Source organism: Lithobates pipiens, unplaced genomic scaffold, assembly GCF_037356315.1.
Source record: "Lithobates pipiens isolate NorthernLeopardFrog02 unplaced genomic scaffold, aLitPip1_a1.2 Scaffold_8, whole genome shotgun sequence".
In the NCBI taxonomy this organism is placed as follows: Eukaryota; Metazoa; Chordata; class Amphibia; order Anura; family Ranidae; genus Lithobates; species Lithobates pipiens.
In genome coordinates this window covers 71,857,783-71,884,458 of record NW_027507903.1, presented here as the reverse complement: position 1 = coordinate 71,884,458, position 26,676 = coordinate 71,857,783, and the positions used below count along the sequence as shown (strand labels likewise).

Sequence of the window (26,676 nt, the reverse complement as noted above, 5' to 3'; positions counted from 1 at the left end):
TGGAGCTCAGAGCAGCTTTCCAAGCCTTGCAAGCCTTTGCACCACTCCTAAGAGGCAAAAGTGTAGTTATCCGCATGGACAACAAAGTGGCAGTGACCTATATTCAGAGGCAGGGAGGTACCAGGAGTGTCACTCTTATGGAGGCCCATTTTAGATTGGGCTCAGATACATCTTTCAAGCCTAAAAGCAGTTTATGTTCCAGCAGCGCAAAACATGCTAGCCGACTACCTGAGTCGAGAGACTTTTTCCAACAACGAGTGGTCCCTGAACCCTCGAACCTTCACTCTTTTGACAGAACTTTGGGGAATGCCAGAGATAGACCTTGCAGCTACTCCAGCGAATACCAAATGCCTCAGGTTCCTGTCAAGAGGATCATTCCCATCAGCAGAAGGGGTGGACTGTCTGAGTCACCCATGGAATTTCAGGCTGGGATACATTTTTCCTCCAGTTCCATTGATCGCGAGGTTTCTATCCAGACTCCGGAGATCCTCGGTGACGGTAATCGCAGTTATACCACTGTGGCCAAGGAGGCCATGGTTCACGACACTTCTCCAACTCAACCTTCAACCTCCTATTCCCCTTCGGATATCTCCGGATCTTTTGTCCCAAGGTCAGTTCCTGCACCCAGCTCCGGAGAAGCTGCACCTGATGGCCTGGAGATTGAAAGGGCTAGGCTGAGAGCCCAGGATTTTCTCAAGAGGTCATAGCGACTCTAATGCAAGTTAGAAAATTCACGACCAATTCTATTTATTCATGAATTTGGGAAAGATTCTGCTCCATGGCTCAACTGAAAGGATGGAATAGCGTTTCCCCAGAGCCTGCTCACATTCTGGATTTCCTCCAGTCAGGGGTCAACAAGGGCCTGAGTCTAAGTACCCTTAAGGTTCAGGTGTCTGCCCTATCAGCTAAAACAGACACGAAGTGGGCCTTTCATCCTCTAGTTGTCCAGTTTTTAAGAGCCTATCTGAAAATCAAACCTCCCAGGAAGCCGCTCTTTCCGTCATGGGATTTATCAGTAGTTCTTCATACCCTGTCTTCACCTCCATTTATTCCTTCTGAAAAAATCTCTCTATGGAACCTGACCTTAAAACTGACTTTCCTGATTGCTATTACGTCAGCAAGAAGAGTATCAGAAATACAAGCATTAATGATCTCTGAGCCTCATTTAGTCCTTTTTCCTGACAAAGTGGTTCTAAGACCCTCGGAGCAGTTTATACCCAAAGTAGCTACTCCATTCCACTACAACCAGGATATCATTCTCCCATCCTTCCGTAACGATCAGGGGGATCCACACCCACTGGATGTAAGGTCAACCATCATAAATTATCTATCCGCTACTACCTCGTTCAGAAAGACGGATTCTCTCTTGGTCATCCCTCACGGCTCCAAGCGGGGTCAAGCAGCCTCTTCACACACCATCGGATCCTGGCTGGTTAGGATCATTAAGAAAGCATATTCCTCCCAGCAGCTGAAAATTCCTGAAGGCATCAGGGCTCATTCTACAAGGGCAGTGGCTACCTCCTGGGCAGCATATTGTAGAGTATCTCCGGAGACGATATGCAGAGCAGCATCTTGGTCCTCCAGGCATACCTTTATTTCCCATTACAAAGTGGATTCAGCTTACTTGTCCATGACTGACTTCGGCAGATCTATCATTAGAGCAAATTCTTCTGCGTTATAAGGAATTAAAGTTTATTTTTTACTTGCACCCACCCGACTGGTGAGTTATTTCCCAGTGTGTGTTGCCATGAAGGCGTCAGGAAAACGGAAAATTGTATACTCACCTTCCGTAATTTTCCTTTCCTGATGCATCTTCATGGCAGCACACGATTCCCTCCCTGACTCTTTGTGATGATATATACAGAGAATGCAGCGGGGAGTCTCCCCTTCAAATTTGTAGCTAATCCAATCCTGTAAGGTTGTGGGGGCGGAGTCACAACCCAGTGTGTGCTGCCATGAAGATGCGTCAGGAAAGGAAAATTACGGAATGTGAGTATATAATTTTCAGTTTTTTGGCCACAACCATAAACACTACATTTGTAGAGGAGTCAACAAGGCTTATGATGAAAGGGATGGAGGTGGTTCGCTGATGTTTTGGGGAGAGCCTCATCCACAAATACTACAAAAGACTTCAAACTGTCATTGATGTTAAATGGGGTATGTAAACTTATGATCAGGGTCATTTATACACTTGCTCTAGTTAGGCCGCGTACACACGGGCGGATTGTCTGCCCAACTTAGTCCGCTGAACCGTGTTTCAGCGGACAATCCGCTCGTGTGTGGGCTTCAGCGGACTTTTTCAGCGGACAGTCTGACTGACTTAGTCTTTCGGAATTTCTGTAATTTTGTCCGCTGAAACACGGTTCAGCGGACAATCCGCTCGTGAGTAGGCTAGTTCGACGGACTAAGTATGGCGCATGCTTAGAAAGGATTTACACGGCCGAAGGTTGCATTGCAGTATATTGGACGTCGAATTTCTAGTCCCGTCGTACGTGCCGTACACATCATCGCGCAAGCTTTCGGCGGACTGTCTGTTCATCGTGTGTGGTCAAGTCCGTTCATTCGAAAGTTGGACGGACTGTCTGTCGGATTGTCTGACGAACTTAGTTGGGCAGACAATCCGCCCGTGTGTACGCGGCCTTAGGCTTCCCAATAAATGACTTATCCTAAGCATTCAAATATAATGAAAAACAAATGTACATGAATTGCACTGAATGTAATTAACTCCCTTTTTAATACCTGAAAGTTAATCAGAATTTTCCTATCCATGCCTTGCAAGTACATGAATTCATTGTAACTTTCCCTGTGAAGATGTTTGTGTACTGTTGCTTGTACATTTACTTCAACCAACTTAAATGGTCAACATGAGAAAACAATAAATTGTGAAACCCACATAGAACAAAAAGTCACAGATTATTTCATCGGTTGATCAGTCATAACATTTTTTTTACATTGATCATCAATGTACTCAAATACCCCAACCATTAATAAGACAATCCACAAGCCTCAAAACACAGACAACAATGAGAGGACTGTCACAATATTTGTAATGTCTCCAAGATTAAGTCTTCCCAGTGCTGCACAAACTGAATGGCAATCCTGTTAAAAAACGAATGCTGAACTCCAGGCAGATACAGTGCCTTGTAAAGTATTCGGCCCCCTTGAACTTTTCAACCTTTTGCCACATTTCAGGCTTCAAACATAAAGATATAAAATTTTTTGTGAAGAATCACCAACAAGTGGGACACAATTGTGAAGTGGAACGAAATCTATTGGATAATTTAAACTTTTTTAGCAAATAAAAAACTGAAAAAAGTGCGTGCAAAATTATTCGGCCCCTTTACTTTCAGTGCAGCAAACTCACTCCAGAAGTTCAGCGATGATCTCTGAATGATCCAATGTTGTCCTAAATGACTGATGGTGATAAATAGAATCCACCTGTGTGTAATCAAGTCTCTGTATAAATGCACCTGTTCTGTGATAGTCTCAGGGTTCTGTTGAAAGCACAGAGAGCATCATGAAGACCAAGGAACACACCAGGCAGGTCCGTAATACTGTTGTGGAGAAGTTTAAAGCCGGATGGATTTGGATACAAAAAGATTTCCTAAGCTTTAAACATCCCAAGGAGCACTGTGCAAGCGATCATTTTGAAATGGAAGGAGTATCAGACCACTGCAAATCTACCAAGACCTGGCCGTCCCTCTAAACTTTCAGCTCAGACAAGGAGAAGACTGATCAGAGATGCAGCCAAGAGGCCCATGATCACTCTGGATGAACTGCAGAGAACTACAGCTGAGGTGGGAGAGTCTGTCCATAGGACAACAATCCGTCGTACACTGCACAAATCTGGCCTTTATGGAAGAGTGGCAAGAAGAAAGCCATTTCTCAAAGATATCCATAAAAAGTCTTGTCTAAAGTTTGCCCCTGTAGTGTCACAGTTTGATGCCTATCACAGGATGGTGCGGAAGTGACGTTGTTGCGTACTGCGCATGCGCGATGCGCTCCAAACGCTCGCGCCGTGCGTTCCAACATAGTTTCGGCAATACAGTTCAGCGAAACCATCACATAATGTTACGGAAGTGATGTTACACACAACACAAACACGGCCACGTTGTTGCGTACTGCGCATGCGCGATGCGTTCCAAACACTTGCGCCGTGCGTTCCAACATAGTTTCGGCAATACAGTTCAGCGAAACCATCACATAATGTTACGGAAGTGAAGTTACACACAACACAAACACTGGGCCGTTCGTTACAACACTAATACTTCCCTTGTTACCTAGTAGGTTTTGCATTGCTGGGACTTGTAGTGCCTATCCTGAGCTACATGCTTCAATGTTCAGTGTCCTCATCCCTATCCCCATGCTTCAATGTTCAGTGTCCATCCTTATCCCCGTGCTTCAATGTTCAGTGTCCTCATCCTTATCCCCGAGCTTCAATGTTCAGTGTCCATCCTTATCCCCGTGCTTCAATGTTCAGTGTCCTCATCCCTATCCGTGAGCTTCAATGTTCAGTGTCCTCATCCTTATCCCTGTGCTTCAATGTTCAGTGTCCTCATCCCTATCCCCATGCTTCAATGTTCAGTGTCCTCATCCCTATCCGTGAGCTTCAATGTTCAGTGTCCTCATCCTTATCCCTGTGCTTCAATGTTCAGTGTCCTCATCCCTATCCCCATGCTTCAATGTTCAGTGTCCTCATCCCGATCCGCAAGCTTCAATGTTCAGTGTCCTCATCCTTATCCCTGTGCTTCAATGTTCAGTGTCCTCATCCCTATCCGCAAGCTTTAAATGTTCAGTGTCCTCATCCTTATCCCTGTGCTTCAATGTTCAGTGTCCTCATCCTTATCCCTGAGCTTCAATGTTCAGTGTCCTCATCCCTATCCCCCTGCTTCAATGTTCAGTGTCCTCATCCCTATCCGCGAGCTTCAATGTTCAGTGTCCTCATCCTTATCCCCCTGCTTCAATGTTCAGGGTCCTCATCCTTATCCCCGAGCTTCAATGTTCAGTGTCCTCATCCCTATCCGTGAGCTTCAATGTTCAGTGTCCTCATCCTTATCCCTGTGCTTCAATGTTCAGTGTCCTCATCCCTATCCCCATGCTTCAATGTTCAGTGTCCTCATCCCTATCCGCGAGCTTCAATGTTCAGTGTCCTCATCCTTATCCCTGTGCTTCAATGTTCAGTGTCCTCATCCCTATCCCCATGCTTCAATGTTCAGTGTCCTCATCCCGATCCGCAAGCTTCAATGTTCAGTGTCCTCATCCTTATCCCTGTGCTTCAATGTTCAGTGTCCTCATCCCTATCCGCAAGCTTTAAATGTTCAGTGTCCTCATCCTTATCCCTGTGCTTCAATGTTCAGTGTCCTCATCCTTATCCCTGAGCTTCAATGTTCAGTGTCCTCATCCCTATCCCCCTGCTTCAATGTTCAGTGTCCTCATCCCTATCCGCGAGCTTCAATGTTCAGTGTCCTCATCCTTATCCCCCTGCTTCAATGTTCAGGGTCCTCATCCTTATCCCCGAGCTTCAATGTTCAGTGTCCTCATCCCTATCCCCCTGCTTCAATGTTCAGTGTCCTCATCCCTATCCGCGAGCTTCAATGTTCAGTGTCCTCATCCTTATCCCCCTGCTTCGATGAGGACACTGAACATCGAAGCATGGGGATAAGGATGAGGACACTGAACATTGAAGCTTGCGGATAGGGATGAGGACACTGAACATTGAAGCACAGGGATAAGGATGGACACTGAACATTGAAGCTCGGGGATAGGGATGAGGACACTGAACATTGAAGCAGGGGGATAGGGATGAGGACACTGAACATTGAAGCTCGGGGATAAGGATGAGGACACTGAACATTGAAGCACGGGGATAAGGATGGACACTGAACATTGAAGCTCGGGGATAAGGATGAGGACACTGAACATTGAAGCACGGGGATAAGGATGGACACTGAACATTGAAGCATGGGGATAGGGATGAGGACACTGAACATTGAAGCATGTAGCTCAGGATAGGCACTACAAGTCCCAGCAATGCAAAACCTACTAGGTAACAAGGGAAGTATTAGTGTTGTAACGAACGGCCCAGTGTTTGTGTTGTGTGTAACTTCACTTCCGTAACATTATGTGATGGTTTCGCTGAACTGTATTGCCGAAACTATGTTGGAACGCACGGCGCAAGTGTTTGGAACGCATCGCGCATGCGCAGTACGCAACAACGTGGCCCGTGTTTGTGTTGTGTGTAACATCACTTCCGTAACATTATGTGATGGTTTCGCTGAACTGTATTGCCGAAACTATGTTGGAACGCACGGCGCGAGCGTTTGGAGCGCATCGCGCATGCGCAGTACGCAACAACGTCACTTCCGCACCATCCTGTGATAGGCATCAAACTGTGACACTACACCACAAACCACCTGGGAGACACACCAAACATGTGGAAGAAGGTGCTCTGGTCAGATGAAACCAAAATCGAACTTTTTGCTTACAATGCAAAACTATATGTTTGGCGTAAAAGCAACACAGCTCATCACCCTCAACACACCATCCCCACTGTCAAACATGGTGGTGGCAGCATCATGGTTTGGGCCTGCTTTTCTTCAGCAGGGACATGGAAGATGGTTAAAATTGAGGGGAAGATGGATGCAGCCAAATACAGGACCATTCTGGATGAAAACCTGTTGGAGTCTGCAAAAGACCTGAAACTGGAACGGAGATTTATCTTCCAACAAGACAATGTTCCCAAGCATACAGCAAAATCTACAAAGGAATGGTTCACAAATAAATGTATCCAGGTGTTAGAATGGCCAAGTCAGAGTCCAGACCTGAATCCAATCGAGAATCTGTGGAAAGAACTGAAAACTGCTGTTCACAAACGCTCTCCATCCAACCTCACTGAGCTCAAGCTGTTTTGCAAGGAAGAATGGGCAAGAATTTCAGTCTCTCGATGTGCAAAACTGATAGAGACATACCCCAAGCGACTTGCAGCTGTAATCGCAGCAAAAGGTGGCTCTACAAAGTATTAACGCAAGGGGACTGAATAATTTTGCACGCCCCACTTTTCATTTTTTTATTAGTTAAAAAAGTTTCAAAAATCCAATAGATTTCGTTACATTTCACAATTGTGTCCCACTTGTTGGTGATTCTTCACAAAAAATAAAAATTTTATATCTTTATGTTTGAAGCCTGAAATGTGGCAAAAGGTTGAAAAGTTCAAGGGGGCCGAATACTTTCGCAAGGCACTGTATAAGAGAAACGAACTAATGCAGCTTTATATTAATACATCACCAAATGTATTTTTAAATACAAGCTATGTAAATGTCTCAATTTGACCTAATATTAGCATCTTGCCATCCACTGTAAAGCAGGGCTCAGAGAGGGGGTGGGAGAAGCAACAAAAAGAGGCAGTTAGTTGTATTGGTGTGCTAAAAAGGAGTATGCTAATAGAAGGTGACCAAGAGAAGGTGACAATGTTGCTTCTTCTTTCGCTTGTCAGGATCCAGATCCAAACCTAGGACGTCTGTGGTGCCTGTCTATGGCTCTTCTCGATGTGCCACCTGAAATGCTGGACAATGGAGATCCTATTGTCTGGTCCCATGAACTTTCCTGCCTTTGTACATAGTCACTGTTAAACCTTGAACTCTTTACTTCTTCCATGAACTTCCTATTTAAGCCATGTCCTTGCACTACCTGTTTGCCAGATTATGGTGCTCTCTCCAGCTGATATGTTGAAAATCTTGCATGCCTGCTGCTATTCTTATCTTCACTACCACTAGTTAACGACCCTCGGTTTGTTCTTGGAAAATGCTTGGCATATGCTTCCACCTGATCCCATCCAGCTACTACTCATTACTGGCCTATTGGCTTGTTCTTCAACTACACTTCTGCTTGTTACTTATCTGCTTCATCTGCTACCTGACCCTCTCTTGCTCTCCTCCTGCTGGGATTATTCAGAAGGCCACAACCTGGAATTAGCAGCAAAACCCATATCCACCATCAGGAGCTCAGATGAAGACTAACTGGTGCTTAGACCCTGAGTCTCAGTTGAGTCCACATTATCTGCTAGGGGGATCTGCTTGTGTATTTCTAGCTAAATACTTTGTAAACATCTGTACTGCTATAGCCACTGGCCTCTGAACCTGATCCCAGACCATGGCATCATTGTGTAGTCAGATCTGCCCCTACTCAAGATGGCAAAAGCTAAAAAAAGATACATTTCTTAACAAAATAAAGTATGAAGACATGGATGGATGGGTGAGATTGCTTTGAATACTAAAAAAGGAATTGAATACAGGCATACCCCACTTTTAAGTACATAATGGGGTTTATTTACTAAAGCTGGAAAGTGCAAAATCGGCCTCAATTCTACATAGAAACCAATGAGCTTCCAGGTTTTATTATCAAAACTTAATTGAACACGCTGGGGTTAGAAGCTTATTGGTTTATATGCAGAAGTGAGCCTGATTTTGCACTTTCCAGCTTTAGTAAATAAACCCCATTGAGTACTTAAAAGTGGGGTATGCCTGTAACGTTTTTAATTTGTGGTGTTCAGATACTGTTAAATTATACTTTATTACCACTAAATTTGATTCGAATTTTAAGAAAAATCCAGTCATACAACGGCCTTGAAACTGATTAGCCACTTAGACCCCGGGACAAGGTTAAGGAATTACATAGGATGTCCAGGTTACTATTCTGCTAACATTTTAGGAAACCCTTTATTACAATCATCAGTAGAAACCCACAAGTTGCAAATTGTGCCTAAGCATGACAATATTGGCATGACTAACAAAATTGTGAAGTGAGGTGAAGTAATGTGGACCTGGAGCCGATTTACTAAAATTTGAAGTGAGGTTCATTTCAAACTTTAGTAAATCAGGCCTTTTGTGCATGAGTTCAGGTCAACATACTGTATGTATCCCACCTAACCTTGAGTGAACTTGTTTTAGGCAAATTTTGATTTTATTTATGTATTTAATTTTTTTTTAATAGCATTAAATTAAGTTAACAAGTTGCAGACAGCCCCACGTACATTTGCTGCAGAGCAACGGCTCCTCTGTGCAGAATTATGTACAGGTACACGATCCTGCACTTCCGGGTCTGTGATTTGACACAGCGAGAACCAATCAGTAGACCCGATTTTCGCTGGAACACACAAAGTGTTCCCGACAGAGGCAGAATGGCGGTCGACCTATTTAAACAAGGCAGATCATCAATCTGTTAGTAGGGAAGACAGAGATCCTGTGTTTCTGCTAAGCAGGAACACGGATCTCTATCTTCCCACAGTTAAAGCACCCCCACACAGTTATCAAGTACTCCCTAGAAACACATTTGTCTCTTTGATCGTCCCTGATGTTAACCCCTTCTCTGTGTCATGTGTACAGTGACAGTGCATATTTTTTTTAGCACTGATCACTGTATTGATTGTCACTGGCTCCCATGAAAGTACCAAAAATGTCACTTAGTGTACGAGTTTTTTTTTACATCCAGCATCGCTTTTTTTTCCATATATTTCTTATAGATATATTTAATATATTTTTCATATATATATATATATATATATATATATATATATATATATATATACACTTATTTATTTGTCCTTTGGGTTTTTGGCGCAGATATCCTACTACACATGTGTTTTATAGCAGAAAGTAAAAAATATTATTGCTATAATTACTGATCAGCTTCTAACCCCAGCTTTTTCAATTAAGCTTTGATAATAAAACCTGGAAGCTGATTGGTTTCTATGTAGAGGTGAGCCTGATTTTGAACTTTCCAGCTTTAGTAAATAAACCCCATTGTGTACTGAAAAGTGGGGTATGCCTGTACATTACTAAATCAAATTATTTCACATCCCTTTGGTCCCCAGTGCTTTGTCCAGTGCCCTGCATGCAGTTTTATATTATATATACTGTTCTTTTCTGCCTGGAAATTGGAGATTGTCCATCGCAACCAAAAAGTGTCCCTTTACTTTAAAAGCAGTTTTAGACCAGCTAGAAAACAGCGATAATAAATTAGAATCACTTGCAGAATTGAGTGATAGTGATTTGTGGGGAAATTCGCAATCAAATACTGAAAGTAATGACAGCAATAATTCTGCAACTGAGCAAATTTCTGTGTTTTTGATTTGATTACATTATTGAATAAATTGTATAATTATTATTTGTTATAATTATTTATAGTTATTATATTATAATTTATGATTTTGTGTTTCAAACTTTATCATACCCGGGATGTCTACTAGGCTCTTGATTGGACAGATTTAAGTGTGTTATTCCTAAGAATTACAGGCCTACAATATAAAATGGCAAATTTCCATGCAAAACATTGTACCGCTTTCAGCATCAAAAATCAGACATAATCATACCGCCAGGGAGGTTAAGCAGGGGGGAGGGGTGTTTAGGAGTCTAATGATACCTGATTCTTAGTGCCTTACATTAAGCCTTAATGTATATGTGAAAATAGTAAACATTTTTCTAAGATAAGATATAATGGTGGCTTACAAAAATGAGTAGTTGCTCAAGGTGACCATGTATAAAATATCAATTCAAACTATGTAAGGAAAGTTGATATTGCGCTATTCTTACCCTATTCTGGGTAGGGGGCTGTTACACCTTCTACTCTATCTAGTAACATATAAATGACTCTCAGAACATATATATTTGAATACATGATATCTTCTAGATGGTTCTATAGGATTAGAAATTCATTATGGTGTAGGTATTTTATAGAAAGAACTATAGAATAAGGTGCCAAGAAAAGGACTAAATTTTAAAAGTTGCACTCTTAAAAAACCATAAACACACTTGCAGAGGTGCTAACACCCAGTGATGTTGGGTGTATATAAAACTATTGGAAGTGTGTTAGGGTTGGATGTTACCGCATTATAAAAAAAAAAATAATAATATTAAAAAATAAATAAACGCCCTACAGAGGCAACTATTGTATACATAATTCAAACTATACCACCCTTGAGTCTGTTTATAAAAGAAAAGCAAGACAAAATTTGAAAAAGTGAGAAGTTGACAATGGTGACTAATCATATTTCGTCTTGTATTGTTTGGAAAATAAAACAAAGTTATTGATCGGTCACCATGGGAAAAGGCTTACTTTTTTTAAAAATTGTCAATGTTTTTATAAACAGCTTCAAGATGTTTAAAACAATGGTGGCGTATTAGGGGGCAATATTTTTTAACAACCGTTATTTTGCGTCCTAGTCTAAGATAACAGAAAACAATTAGTAACTGCTTAATCAGGGGACATAAATATTAAATATTAAATTTTTTGTATACAATGGATATAAAAACTGTCCAGTTTCTGTTTTATAAAAACATTAGACAAAGAAATAATTTCAGAAGTTTTTCCACCTTTAATGTGACCTATAAACTGTACAAATCAATTGAAAAACAAACTAAAATCTTTTACGTGGAGGGAAGTAAAAATAAAAAAATAAAATAATGTGGTTTTATATCCACTGCAGCTAAAGGAACAAGTCTATATCATTACAAATATTCTTGGTATGAGATGCATAGGACATAACATTCACGTTTTATATGAAACATTCTTTTAAAATGTGTTGCAGTAAATACAGGCACTACTACTAGGAGCAGCTGGAACAATGTATCGTATCATGATTTAGAAAATTTCTATTTTTTTTACATATCTTCTGTACAATGACAGCTCTGTCTTTCAGCTATTTGTACTTCACGTTTGTTTAGTAGGGGCCACATGTTCCATTCCTCCAAATAATGAGGACGTCTTACTGAACTTTTCTGCCAATTCTTTACTTACTGCTGATACATACAATTAAAATGTGATGAGGTTTTTAACAGTTGTTTCCAAGCTACCATATATTCCCCTCCTTGCCTTTCCTGCACACACGCCTCTGCCATCACTTCCACATCATTAATTTGGATCTCAAAGTATAATCTTTGTCAAGCAGCCCACGGCAACTCAAGACATTTAAACAGGCTCCAGCCCATGAAAAGTGCTTTGTGCCCTGAAGAAGACACTGTTCTTCTGCTGGAGGATTCGAAAGAAGGAGGCTGCATAGATAGTGCTTGCTTTAACTTCAAATATTGGAATGGGGACTCAAAGGGCTGTGACTTTACTGGCTTGTTCTGAAAAGGACAGGTGTAGTGCAGTCCTCAGAGGTGTCATAGCTGTACTGATCATTTTCACAGTACTCAATGTAGGAGGAACCTTATTCATTCTGCTGCAATGGAAGGACATTGCTTCTAGACTCAGGTTGCTGGAATCCTACCAAAAACCATCCCAGGAGGACCTTCTAACATCTCACCTGACTCAGCTCATATCAGAGGTCACCACACAAGACAATGAACAACCAGGACCTTACATATCCAGGAACAAACGGAGCCATCAACACAGGCCACGGGAATCTTACATCCGAGCGGAAAATGATGACATGCTCATGATGATGACATATTCAATGGTCCCGGTAGAGTAATCCAGGGAAATCATAACATGAAAACACTAAAATAAAAAAATGAATAATTTTTACATTAATATAACTTATCAAAAATATGATTATCTTGTTTTCATTTATGTATAGAATATTAATATGACTGCTACTGATACTATTTTTGGTATTGTTATGTTATTTTCTGCTTAGTAAGAAACAAATATATATAACTAGGATTTTCCAGAAAAGTCTTCATAGATGCAAAATAATATGCACTGTCTTAAACTGACAGGCCAGGTTTCAGTAAGTAGTTTAAGTTATTTCAATACATTGCTAAACATAACAAAAAGAGCAAAAAGAAGTACCTAAGACTGATGTAGTGTAGCAGAAAAAAGAATTATTTAGATCATTACACATTGTACTTTGAAGCTGAGTACCAAAAAATAAAAAAATGTGTTCAAAAATTGTCCGTTACCAACAGCAAAGCTCTTGAATAATTTTCGATAAAATAAAAATGATTTGTCTGTGAATGACAATGCTGGATGTTTAGCTCCTAAACTGTATATTATAGATTGCATACAAAGCATATTAAACATCAAGCCGGGGGTATAGTACAAATCTTTTGGTATCTGAATATGTAGTGAATATAAGCACCTTAATGCAATGCTTTTTTCATTAATAATAGTTAAATTTAAAAAAAATGACTTGGACAACAGCGCATCTTTATTTCCATGCACACAGTTAGGAGTCTTGTTTGACAATTAAGAGGCCAACAATGTTAACACATTAGATGTTGTCCTCAGGCTATGCAATTTTTGGAAGTGGCCAAGCCAGTACTGTAAATGTCAAAAGGTTTTAGAAATTCGAAACATTAAAAAAAATAAAAAATTAACATGCAAACAACAAAATAAGCTTGCATTGAAAAGATGAATAGAACTTAAATGTTTTCATAATCAAATGAATTGTAAATTAATCTGTTTGATATAGTTTACACAGATATAGTTTATACAGCTTAATATAGTGTATAGAAGTTAATTATTTACAACGTATTACTATTTTGTGCATTGTTAAAGTTTCCCCGCAGGGAAGAAGTTTAATTATATCTACTATTCAAACGACTGTTGTTTGGTGTTATTAAAGCTGAGCTCTAGGTAAACCACTAAACACATACATGACAGCTGATATTTACTTAGATCTGTCACATATCACAGTCCTGCGTAGCAGGGGAAGGTCCCTAATCTTCTCTGCTGCAGTTTCACTTCCACTTACTGCTTTCTTCTCCACCCCCATTCTGTGACTGGATAGTCAAAGGAGAAGCAGCATACTGATGAGCTCATCTCTCTGTCACTTTGTTCTCTCCTCCTACCAGCATGCTTCTTTGTACTTCAATACCCCGATTTTGTCTCATTGTGCTGCCTCTCTCTCCCTTACTCTGAACGTTACTATACAGAGATTGAAAGAGATTGATATAAAATCAAATTCAGGTGCATACACTGCATTTAAATAATTACATATAAGCAGCATGTATTACTGAATACAGAGTGTTTTTTTATATCTGCCTGGAGTTCAGCTTTAAACAATTATTGTTATCATGTGTTAAGATTTATAACATATGCAATATGTATTCTTTTCATTGCTAAGGTGCGAGTTATGCTAGATTTATGCAACAGTACAAGAGGAATCTGTTTAACAGGTACTTGATTTGCTCCTATTTTATTACAATATTAGAAATAATTTGTAGATTATTTATATAGTAGGAAATATTGCTTTATTTGCTCAGTGAACTCGCTGTGTTTCATCCACAAATGTGAATTGGGCTGCCATTTTTCATTTGGATTTGGATTACAATCTGTGGCTACTACTCATATCTGTCAAGAAGGCAAGATTTGACACTAGAAACCAAACACAATGTAAGAAGAGATTAAGATAAGATAAGATAAGTATATCAGTTCATAGTTACAAAGTTGGTGAGGTTGAAAAAATACACCAGTCCATCCAGTTCAACCTGTGATGTGTGTGTGTATGTGTTTAAGTCAATAGTACATCGTATATCCCTGTATGTTGTGGTTGTTAAGGTGCCTATCCAATCTTTTTTTAAACTATTGATACTCCCTGCTGATACCACTGCTTGTGGAAGAGAATTCCACATCCACTCTGACAGTGAAGAGTTTAAAGTTAAAAAGCTTCTCTTCCAGTTTTCATGAATGGCTGCATGTCTTTTTAAATTCCCTTTCACTGAATATATTTTTCCCTATGCTAGGGTCACCAGTACGGTATTTGTACATAGATATCATATCCCATCTTAAGCATCTCCTCTCCAGAACTGGACGGCATACTCAAGATGCGGCCAGTCTTGTAAAGTGGGAGAATTTTCGTTTTATATCTGGAGTCAATGCCCTTTTAATGCATGCTAATATTCTGTTGGCTTTGCTCGCAGAAGCTTGGCATTGCATGCCATTGCTGAGCCTGTCATCTACTAGGACCCCCAGGTCCTTTTCCATCCTAGATTCCCCCAGAGGTTCTCCCCCTAGCAAGCAACTTGTGTTTGTATTTTTGGCACTTAAATGCGTTACCTTACATTTTTCAAAATTAAACCTCATTTGCCATGTTGCCCATCCCATTATTTTGTTTAGGTCTTCTTGCAAGGTTTCCACAACCTGCATAGAAGTTATTGCCCCGCTTAACTTTGTATCGTCCGCAAATATTGAGATTGAGAAATTAAACAGGACTGATCCCCGGACAGATCCTTGGGGGACCCCACTTTCCACACCAGACCATTCCAAGTACTCGCCATTTATAACCACCCTTTGGACTAGCCACTGTAGCCAGTTTTCAATCCAGGTACTCACCCTATGGTCCATGCCTACATACCTTAGTTTGTACAGTAAACATTTGTGGGGAACTGTATCAAATGCCTTTGGGAAATCCAGAAACACCACATCCACAGGCCTTCTTTTATTTAGATGGCAGCTCACTTCTTCATAGAAGGCTAATATTTTAGTCTGGCAAGAACAATTCTTCATGAATCCATGCTGATTGCTGCTAATGATACCGTTTTCCTTACTAAATCTTGTATATAGTCTCTTATCATTCCCTCCAATAGCTTGCAGACTATTGATGTTAGGCTAACTGGCCTGTAGTTCCCAGGAATATATCTCAGCCCTTTTTAAATATTGGTGCAACGTTTCTCCAATCAGCTGGTACCATTCCAGTCAGTACACTGTCCATAAAAATTAGGAACAATGGTCTGGCTATCACCTGACTGAGTTCTTAAGACCCTCGAATGTAAGCCATCTAGTCCTGGTAACTTATTATTGTTATGTTTTTCAAGTCTATTTATGATTTTGTCTTCTGTTGGCCATGAGGGAGCTTTCTGTGACATTTTATTAACATTACAGTCTTGGTTACTTCATCCCCCTGTTTCCTTTGTGAAGACTAGGGATAAGAATTAAATCAAAACCTTTGCCTTCTCTATGTCCTTTGTAGCCAAATTCCCTCCATCATCCTTTATGGGGCCAGTATGTTCTGGCCTCACTTTCTTACTGTTTATATATCATATTTTTCGCTCCACAAGATGCACCTGACCATAAGACGCATCTAGGTGTTAGAGGAGGAAAACAAGAAAAAAAAATATTCTGAACCAAATGGTGTACTACAATATTTACCAGTGCCCATGAAATGCAGCCTGACCAGTGCCAATTAAATGCAGCCTTACCAGTGCCATGAAATGAAGCCTGAACAGTGCCCATTAAATGCAGCCAGACCTGTGTCAATTAAATGCATACTTACCAGTGCCATGAAATGCAGCCTGACCAGTGACCATTAAATGCAGCCTGACCTGTGCCCATTGAATGCCCCATTAAATGCAGCCTGACCTGTGCCCATTGACAATGTAGCCTGACCTGTGTCCATTGACCTGTGACTGGCGAGGACGTCATCACATCCGCCTGTCACTCAGATAAAAGACAGAGCAGCAGGAATGGCCATACTACATTCGGCCGCTGGGGCTGCTGTCTTATGTGAGTGACAAGCTTAGCCTGGATATTGTCAGGCTCATGGGAGACAGCCGCCCGTTATTGAGACAAAGCAGTGGCCTGTCAGTTTTTTCTCCATAAGACGCAGGGACACCCCCCCCCCCCCCCCATTTTTGGGGCGGGGAGTGTGTCTTATGGAGCGAAAAATATGGTATCTAAAGAATTTCTTTGTTTTTTTTTACTCTCCGCCGCTATGTGCCTTTTGTGTTCTACCTTAGCCACCCTGATTGCACGCTTACATATCCTATTGCATTCTTTGTAAAGTTGGAATGCTGACAATGACCCCTCTGCCTTGTATTTTTTGTAGGCCTTTTCTTTTGCTCTTATATGCATTTTTGAGTTGGAGTTTAACCACCCAGGATTTTTTTTAGCTCTTTTAAACTTATTTCCCCATTGAAATGCACTGTCCAATACCTTTATTTAGTATGCTTTTAAAGCACTCTAATTTTTGCTTTATGTTCTTTGTTCCTAGGATTTTATCCCATTTAATAGCATTTACCAAAGAGCGCAGTTTAGGGAAGTTGGCTCTTTTGAAATTCAGTGTCTATGTATTGCCCTTGTGTTTCCTAGATCTGTGATTTATACTGAAAGGAATCGACCTATGGTCGCAGTTTCCTATATTGCCCCATATTTCTACATCCAGTAGGTCTAGTAACCCATTGTTTCTTGTTGGTGCATTCACCATCTGACCCATGAAATTGTCCTGCAAGACATTTAGGAAATGGTGATGCGTGGTTCCTTCTGCCCAGTCTATACAGTACCTGAATAGATAAAATCCCTCATTATAATGACATTTCCCATCCTTGCCGCCATTCCAAACCATGATAGGAGGTCCGCCTCCCCCTCCTTCTTCTGGTTAGGGAGCCAATAGCATAAACCCAGTATTAGCAGTATTCAGGGGCGGACTGACAACTAATGGGGCCCCCGGGCAAAAGAAGCTCATGGGGCCCCCTTGGCCAGGGAGACAAGGGGAGGAGCACACAGGGGGAAACTGGAGGGAGAACGCACAAACACAGGGAGACACACACACAGGTGGACACTCACACACCACACACAGGGGGACACACTCTCACACAGGGAGACACACACACGGGGACACTCACACACACACCACACACGGGGGACACACACACAGGGATACACTCACGCACACACACGCTCACACAGGGGGGGAGGACACACTCTCACAAACACACACAGGGGGACACACTCACACACACACACACAGGGGGATACACTCTCACACACACACACACATGGGGATACACACACACACACAGGGGGGGACACACTCACACGCCACACACAGGAGGACACACTCTCTCAAACACACACACAGGGACACACACACACAGGGGGATACACACACACGGGGATACACTCTCACACACACACACAAAAACACACAGGGGGATACACTCTCACACACACACAAAAACACACAGGGGGATACACGCTCACACACACACACACAAAAACACACAGGGGGATACACACACACACACACATACGGGAACACACACACACATACGGGAACACACACACACACACACACACACACACACACATACGGGAACACTCACACACGCATACACATACGGGGACACTCACACACACATACGGGGACACACACACACACAGGGACACACACACACACATACGGGGACACTCACACACACACACACACACATACGGGGACACCCACACACACATACGGGGACACTCACACACACACATACGGGGACACTCACACACACACATACGGGGACACTCACACACACACATACACACAGGGACACTCACACACACACATACACACAGGGACACTCACACACACACATACGGGGACACTCACACACACACACACACGGGGACACTCACACACACACACGGGGACACTCACACACACACACACACGGGGACACTCACACACACACACACACACACACACGGGGACACTCACACACACACACATACTGGGACACTCACACACATACGGGGACACTCACACACACACATATGGGGACACTCACACACACACATATGGGGACACTCACACACACACACACACACACATACGGGGACACTCACACACATACGGGGACACTCACACACACACACATACGGGGACACTCACACACACATACGGGGACACTCACACACACACACACATACGGGGACACTCACACACATACGGGGACACTCACACACACACACACACATACGGGGACACTCACACACACACGGGGACACTCACACACACACACACACACATACGGGGACACTCACACACATACGGGGACACACACACACGGGAGGACACAGGGGAGGACACACACAGGGGAGGACACACACACACACAGGGGAGGACACACTCACACACAGGGGAGGACACACACAGGGGAGGACACACACAGGGGGGACACACACACACGGGGGACACTGGGTTGGGGAGATCCGGGGCCCCATGCATCTGTACCGCCACCCCCCCAGAACTTGTAGCAGGCCCAGGCTTTACTTACCGGCGGATGCCGATAATACTTTTAACGGCGCAGCTCCCCGCCGGCCCCTGCACTCTTCTGCTGTGCCCGTATCTCATGCCGATTACAATACGGCTAACTCCGTGCTGCTCCCCGCCGGCCCCTGCACACTTCTGCTGTGCCCGTATCTCATGCCGATTACAATACGGCTAACTCCGCGATGCTCCCTCCCGTCCGTCCCAGGTGCTTGTACTGTATGCGTTGTGACATCACCTGGGACAGACGGGAGGGAAGGAGGGGCCGGCGGGGAGCAGCGCGCCGTATTGTAATCAGCATGATCGCGGCATGTGATACGGGCACAGCCGCTTCAAGTGGTCTCTCATGTGGCCGAGACCGGGCCCCTAATGACCTCGGGCCCTCGGGCGGTGCCCGAGTGACCGACTGGTCAGTCCGCCCCTGGCAGTATTACATTCCCCTTAGTTTCCTCCCTTTGGAGCTCTACCCACAAAGATTCGGACTTCTCTCCCTTGCTCCATTAGTGATGTCATTCCATCACTGCCCCTTTTTTATCCTTCCTAGCTCTGCAATGTAGGGAATACCCCTGAATGGTTGCCAGCCAATCATGAGAGCATTGGTATACAAGCCTCGTAATTTTGTCCAGTTACATACTATTTCCTTGCTAGTTGTTATGAGGCTGCAATTTGGATTTACCAACTTACTTTCCTTGGGTTTTGGTATTCTAGTCACCCTACTGCTAATGCCCCCAATATTACCTGTTGAACTTTGTTCCATGCTGGCAATCTCTACATCTGGACCCCCCCATCACCTAGTTTAAAAGCCCCTCTAACTATTTGGTCAGATTCTCTCCCAGCTGAGCTGCACCCTTCCTTTAGGTGCAGTCCGCCCCTGCTAACAGGTCAGAAACCAACTGAGAAGTCAGCCCAGTTCTCCAGTAACCCAAACCTCTCTTTTCTAGACCAGCTCCTCAGCAACTTGTTTCCCTAATTTCCCACTGCCTCTCTGGCGTGACTCGAGGTACTGGTAGTATAGATCCGCGATGTGCCAAACCCGAGCTCCTGGTAAACAACATACAGTTTGGTGCTTACGGTCTTTGTGACAGATTTTCCTCTCTGTCCTTCTAATAATTGAGTCTCCTACCACCAGAATCTATCTTTCCTTATCCTTAATCTCACTTCCACTCTCACTGGAGTTTTTTCCCTGGCAGCTAGGGGCATTGCTCTGCTCCAGCAATGCTGGTCCTTGACTGGTTTCCCCAAAATGACGCAACAAGGCGCACACAGTTACTCAGTAGTATTTAGTCACTTGCAGTACTAGATTACTACCAGTCACTCTGCAATACAGAGTTACTCGGAAATACTCCTAGTCACTCAGCAATACTCAGTTACTCCTAGTCACTCAGCAATACTCAGTTACTCCTAGTCACTCAGCAGTACTCAGTTACTCCCAGTCACACAGCAGTACTCAGTTACTCCCAGTCACACAGCAGTACTCAGTTACTCTCAATTACTCAGCAGTACTCAGTTACTCCCAGTTACCCAGCAGTACTCAGTTACCCAACAGTACTCAGTCTGGGGTAAAAGTTTACCTGAATAAGCCTAGTTTGCTTAAGGATACACTTGTTCTTCTAATGGTTTGTGCAAGTGGCATTTTAGATGCTGGTGACATGTGGCAGGCTCTCCCATACTGCTTTGCATGCCTTCTTATTTCTATCTTTCGTCTTCTTGCCCTGTACCACAGTCCACCTGGAGAGGTTATCAGACCCAGACCCCATTTAATAGAAAATTATAAAGATTATGGGTCAATCTTGTTTTAATAATTTTCTCTATTTCTCTATCCTAAGATTACAATTGAAAATATAAATTTGAAAATTGACAAAAGCCTGGTCATTATGAGAATGTCAAGAAAATAAATACAATACAATACCCCTGTAAATTCCTTTTAGAAGTATTTCAAAGGAAGACATTTCACCACTAGTCACTAGCGCTCTTCACTACAAATGATCACTGCTCTCAGTAAATCAGAAGCTAAGAACGTAATAAATACCTCCCAAAAGTGATATAGAGCAAGTAATATGCAAAACTGATATACAAAACTGTAACATATAACTTGTACAATTAGGATCAGTAATAATCAGGGAGGTGTAACCCTTAAAGACGTGCATATGCATAAAACATCACGCTATCGTTTCAGGTTAGTAAATCTGGCCGAGATTGTTTGTTTTTACTTTTCAATTACGTGCAATAAATACTATATTATATGCAGCTTTTTGTGGCTCTGTGTGGTGAGCTAGTTTATTGCAATACTTCAGATTATATAGTGAAGCTACTAACTGGATAACGTGCAGACCTGGTGGCGCTTCCATTAACATGAGGATTGTGGCATGCACATACATAATTTAAAGTACTTCTGGAGTGCATATATGGTGGCGGAGATCAGCTGATCTTCTCGTGGTGGATACGTAAGATTCCTTACAGAAGTTATATGCTTCACTATTTATACTTGATGAACTCAGGCTGGTGGTGGATAAGTGGCACCTTTTCTCACATATTGGACTTTTTAATTTCATTTTAGGGGATTATTACTGATCGCAATTGTATGTTTTATATGTTACAGTTTTGTATATTAGTTGCTCTATATCACTTTTGGGCCGCACTTATTACGTTCTTAGTACTGCACTCTGTTTGCTTTATATTTAGTATACAAGGTTTGTGGAGTCACCGCTAATCACTGTGACCTTGGTGTGCTCACTTATTTTTTTATTAAATCAGAATTATCTTTCAGTGTCTTATGTATTTATTTTTTAAACGTGAAGACTTTTACAGGTTTGTGTTACCTGTTAATTTTATTAACTGGTGCTTAAATAACACCATCAATTAAAAAATAAATTATGCATCAGTCCCTGCCCTCAAGGCGCTTACAGTCTAAGATCCCTAACTCACATTTGTACATACACATACTAGGGCCAATTTAGACAAGAAGCAATTAACCTACAAGCAACTCTTTGAAGTGTGGGAGGGAACCAGAGTACCTGGAGGAAATCTACGCAAGCACAGGGAGAACATGCAAACTGTGCAGGTAGTGCCATGGTTGGGATTCGACCAAACAACCCTAGTGCTGCCAGGCAGAAATGCTAACCATTTAGCCACTGTGCTGCCTCTCCCTTGCAGTGTTTTTTTACAGCACCTAACATAATATTTTACTAGTGTAGTGTTGGTGACATTAATTGGTTACACATAAACTACTTGATTATGCAAGGAAAATAATTATTTTTGCTAAATAAGTTGTACTTTGCAAGGGAGTTTTCCCCAGGTATTAGTGAATGTAGTGACGTTTAACCACTTCAGCCTCGGACCAATAAATACCTTAAGGACCAGAGGTGTTTTTGCAATTTCGCACTGCGCTGCTTTAACTGGTAATTGCGCGGTCATGCAATATTGCACCCAAACGAAATTTGCGTCCTTTTCTTCCCACAAATAGAGCTTTCTTTTGATGGTATTTGATTGCCTCTGCGATTTTTATTTTTTGCGATATAAATGGAAAAAGAGCGAAAATTTTGAAAAAAAATGATATTTTCTTCTTTTTGTTATAAGAAAAATCGAATAAACTAAATTTTAGTCATACATTGAGGGCAAAATTTATTCAGCCACATGTCTTTAGTAAAAAAAATGTCAATAAGCGTATATTTTTTGGTTTGCGCAAAAGTTATAGCGTCTACAAACTAGAGTACATTTTCTGGAATTTACACAGCTTTTAATTTATGACTGCCTATCTCATTTCTTGAGGTGCTAAAATGGCAGGGCAGTACAAACCCCCCCCAAATGACCCCATTTTGGAAAGTAGACACCCCAAGGAAACTGCTGATGGGTATGTTGAGCCCATTGAATATTTATTTTTTTTGTCCTAAGGGATTGAATAATGACAAAAAAAAAAAAAAAAAAGTACAAAAAGTTGTCACTAAATGATATATTGCTCACACATGCCATGGTTATATGTGGAATTGCACCCCAAAATATATTCCGCTACTTCTCCCGAGTACGGGGATACCACATGTGTGGGACTTTTTGGGAGTATAGTCGCGCACGGCATCCCGAAAACCAATCACCACCTTCAGGATTTCTAAGGGTGCAAATTTTTGATTTTACCCCTCACTACCTATCACAGTTTCGAAGGCCATAAAAAGCCAAAATAGCACAAAACCCCCCAAAATGACCCCATTTTGGAAAGTAGACACCCCAAGCTATTTACTGAGAGGCATGTTGAGTCCATGGAATATTTTATATTTTGCCACAAGTTGCGGGAATATTACAAACTTTTTTTTTTTTGCACAAAGTTGTCACTAAATGATATATTGCTCACACATGCTATGGGCATATGTGAAATGACACCCCAAAATACATTCTGCTGCTTCTCCTGAGTACAGGGATACCACATGTGTGGGACTTTTTGGGAGCCTAGCCGCGTACGGGACCCCGAAATCCAAGCACCGCCTTCAGGATTTCTAAGGGCATAATTTTTTTATTTTACTCCTCACTACCTATCACTACCTATCACAGTTTTGACGGCCATAAAATGCCAAGATGGCACAAAACCCCCCCAAATGACCCCATTTTGGAAAGTAGACACCCCAAGGAAACTGCTGATGGGTATGTTGAGCCCATTGAATATTTATTTTTTTTGTCCTAAGGGATTGAATAATGACAAAAAAAAAAAAAAAAAAAAAAAAGTACAAAAAGTTGTCACTAAATGATATATTGCTCACACATGCCATGGTTATATGTGGAATTGCACCCCAAAATATATTCCGCTACTTCTCCCGAGTACGGGGATACCACATGTGTGGGACTTTTTGGGAGTATAGTCGCGCACGGCATCCCGAAAACCAATCACCACCTTCAGGATTTCTAAGGGTGCAAATTTTTGATTTTACCCCTCACTACCTATCACAGTTTCGAAGGCCATAAAAAGCCAAAATAGCACAAAACCCCCCAAAATGACCCCATTTTGGAAAGTAGACACCCCAAGCTATTTACTGAGAGGCATGTTGAGTCCATGGAATATTTTATATTTTGCCACAAGTTGCGGGAATATTACAAACTTTTTTTTTTTTGCACAAAGTTGTCACTAAATGATATATTGCTCACACATGCTATGGGCATATGTGAAATGACACCCCAAAATACATTCTGCTGCTTCTCCTGAGTACAGGGATACCACATGTGTGGGACTTTTTGGGAGCCTAGCCGCGTACGGGACCCCGAAATCCAAGCACCGCCTTCAGGATTTCTAAGGGCATAATTTTTTTATTTTACTCCTCACTACCTATCACTACCTATCACAGTTTTGACGGCCATAAAATGCCAAGATGGCACAAAACCCCCCCAAATGACCCCATTTTGGAAAGTAGACACCCCAAGGAAACTGCTGATGGGTATGTTGAGCCCATTGAATATTTATTTTTTTTGTCCTAAGGGATTGAATAATGACTAAAAAAAAAAAAAAAAAAAAATGTACAAAAAGTTGTCACTAAATGATATATTGCTCACACATGCCATGGTTATATGTGGAATTGCACCCCAAAATATATTCCGCTACTTCTCCCGAGTACGGGGATACCACATGTGTGGGACTTTTTGGGAGTATAGTCGCGCACGGCATCCCGAAAACCAATCACCACCTTCAGGATTTCTAAGGGTGCAAATTTTTGATTTTACCCCTCACTACCTATCACAGTTTCGAAGGCCATAAAAAGCCAAAATAGCACAAAACCCCCCAAAATGACCCCATTTTGGAAAGTAGACACCCCAAGCTATTTACTGAGAGGCATGTTGAGTCCATGGAATATTTTATATTTTGCCACAAGTTGCGGGAATATTACAAACTTTTTTTTTTTTGCACAAAGTTGTCACTAAATGATATATTGCTCACACATGCTATGGGCATATGTGAAATGACACCCCAAAATACATTCTGCTGCTTCTCCTGAGTACAGGGATACCACATGTGTGGGACTTTTTGGGAGCCTAGCCGCGTACGGGACCCCGAAATCCAAGCACCGCCTTCAGGATTTCTAAGGGCATAATTTTTTTATTTTACTCCTCACTACCTATCACAGTTTTGACGGCCATAAAATGCCAAGATGGCACAAAACCCCCCCAAATGACCCCATTTTGGAAAGTAGACACCCCAAGGAAACTGCTGATGGGTATGTTGAGCCCATTGAATATTTATTTTTTTTGTCCTAAGGGATTGAATAATGACTAAAAAAAAAAAAAAAAAAAAAATGTACAAAAAGTTGTCACTAAATGATATATTGCTCACACATGCCATGGTTATATGTGGAATTGCACCCCAAAATATATTCCGCTACTTCTCCCGAGTACGGGGATACCACATGTGTGGGACTTTTTGGGAGTATAGTCGCGCACGGCATCCCGAAAACCAATCACCACCTTCAGGATTTCTAAGGGTGCAAATTTTTGATTTTACCCCTCACTACCTATCACAGTTTCGAAGGCCATAAAAAGCCAAAATAGCACAAAACCCCCCAAAATGACCCCATTTTGGAAAGTAGACACCCCAAGCTATTTACTGAGAGGCATGTTGAGTCCATGGAATATTTTATATTTTGCCACAAGTTGCGGGAATATTACAAACTTTTTTTTTTTTGCACAAAGTAGTCACTAAATGATATATTGCTCACACATGCTATGGTTATATGTGGAATTGCACCCCAAAATATATTCGGCTACTTCTCCCGAGTATGGGGATACCACATGTGTGGGACTTTTTGGGAGTCTAGTCGCGTACGGCACCCCGAAAACCAATCACCACCTTCAGGATTTCTAAGGGTGCAAAGGCCATAAAATGCCAAAATAGCACAAAATCCCCCCAAATTACCCCATTTTGGAAAGTAGACACCCCAAGCTATTTACTGAGAGTCATGTTGTCTGAACGAAAAAAAAGAGATTGATCGGTGGGTATGCCCACCATTAGATACCTCCCTTCATCCACCCACTTCTAATGATGGACATACATGCACCATTTATATATGCCGAAGCATGGGGGCATCCTCCCGCAAAAAAGTTATGCCGCGTACATACGTTCAAACTTTTCCATGGGCAAGCCCCCTGTCGGAATTTTGACCGTATGTACGCGGCATTAGGAGCAAAATCACTCCTCCACCCCTTATGCCCCCATGCTTCGGCATATATGCTCTTTTTTAACTGTGGTGGTGAAATCACCGCCTACAGCACTGGAGTCACGGCTTTATGTATCGTGGGAGCAAACGCTGTTGCTGTCAAGATAAATAAATCCGCGCTGCAGCTGAATGGCGTACCTGCTAAGCAAATTATGGTTAACGTTAAAACAAAGTAACATCCCAGTAAAACCTTACCATACCATACCTGCAAAGCAATTGCCAAAAAAAACAGTAAAAAATAAAACATTTTTTAACACAACCTGTGCCTAAAATATATATATGCCGAAGCATGGGGGCATCCTCCCGCAAAAAAGTTATGCCGCGTACATACGTTCAAACTTTTCCATGGGCAAGCCCCCTGTCGGAATTTTGACCGTATGTACGCGGCATTAGGAGCAAAATCACTCCTCCACCCCTTATGCCCCCATGCTTCGGCATATATGCTCTTTTTTAACTGTGGTGGTGAAATCACCGCCTACAGCACTGGAGTCACGGCTTTATGTATCGTGGGAGCAAACGCTG

At 42.0% G+C, this 26,676-nt stretch overlaps 1 protein-coding gene across 2 annotated transcripts in view; it reads left to right on the top strand.

The window, feature by feature from the left end:
• The first annotated feature begins 11,873 nt into the window (after positions 1-11,873).
• Positions 11,874-26,676, top strand: part of GLDN (gliomedin) — a 62,818-nt gene continuing 48,015 nt past the window's right edge. Inside the window, exons 1-2 of one of the 2 annotated variants that reach the window (XM_077471903.1) lie at positions 11,874-12,457; positions 14,063-14,114. In XM_077471903.1, the coding sequence (XP_077328029.1) occupies positions 12,083-12,457; positions 14,063-14,114 (427 nt within the window). In that variant the 5' untranslated portion in view covers positions 11,874-12,082. The remainder of the gene's footprint in view (positions 12,458-14,062; positions 14,115-26,676) is intronic. The other variant, XM_077471902.1, reaches the window with a different exon arrangement.